This window comes from Nematocida minor, assembly GCF_024244105.1.
Source record: "Nematocida minor strain JUm1510 chromosome Unknown 3477, whole genome shotgun sequence".
Classification (NCBI taxonomy): domain Eukaryota; kingdom Fungi; phylum Microsporidia; genus Nematocida; species Nematocida minor.
In genome coordinates this window covers 1-739 of record NW_026250288.1, presented here as the reverse complement: position 1 = coordinate 739, position 739 = coordinate 1, and the positions used below count along the sequence as shown (strand labels likewise).

General features: G+C 37.8%; 1 protein-coding gene across 1 annotated transcript; it reads left to right on the top strand.

Moving 5' to 3' along the window:
• Nucleotides 1-349: 349 nt before the first annotated feature.
• Nucleotides 350-739, top strand: NEMIN01_2509 (uncharacterized protein; the record flags this gene model as incomplete). Its single annotated transcript, XM_051478451.1, has 1 exon — nt 350-739. A coding segment is annotated over one exon (390 nt), but the record flags the coding sequence as incomplete, so codon positions are not given.

The window sequence follows — 739 nt, the reverse complement described above, 5'->3', positions numbered from 1 at the left end:
AAAAGAAGGCTTTGTGTTAGTTTAGCCAACACGCAGCTACCAAGCTATCCATAACATCTATTGCCGAGTAAAATAAACATCACAGTAGAATTCATTAAACCATTGGCCGTATATATTCAACAGCATCCTTGATATTCTCATTATGACATCTCATGCTTATGAACAAGTGCATTGCCACTAAAACCTACTGTTAAAAGCTGTGCAATGCTTTACAGATCCTAGGTGCTTTCATTTACGCTAATATTGAGGCTCGGGTAGGCAATAAAAAATTTCACTTAAATAGAAAGAATTGTTACCCCTGACGAAAGTAGAAATAACTAGGTATAAAAGTGAAAATATTTTAATTTTTATGATCCTAGGAAGAACACTGAAACAGGTAGTAGTAGGAGCTGCTGCTCTAGGCTGTCTGCAAAGAGCTAGCTGTGAACTATTCAAAAGTGATGCAAAGGAAATAAAAAGCTATTGGACTGATAGGATATCCTACTTCAACAAAGAGATCAACCTACGTAGCGGGCTCTTCAAAAAGGTTGGAGCTCTTGATGCTACGGAAGAGGCAGTGAATTCAGAGCATTCCTCCGAGGAAAACACCAAGATAAAAGAGGCAATGGATGTTGTAGTAGCGGAAGACTTTGAGACCTTTACGAACAAATCACTAGAGATTATCAATCTAGCAGACTCAATAATAAGCACATACGATGATTATTTGAACAACAAAGCTTTCTCTTTTGACGAAGCCCAA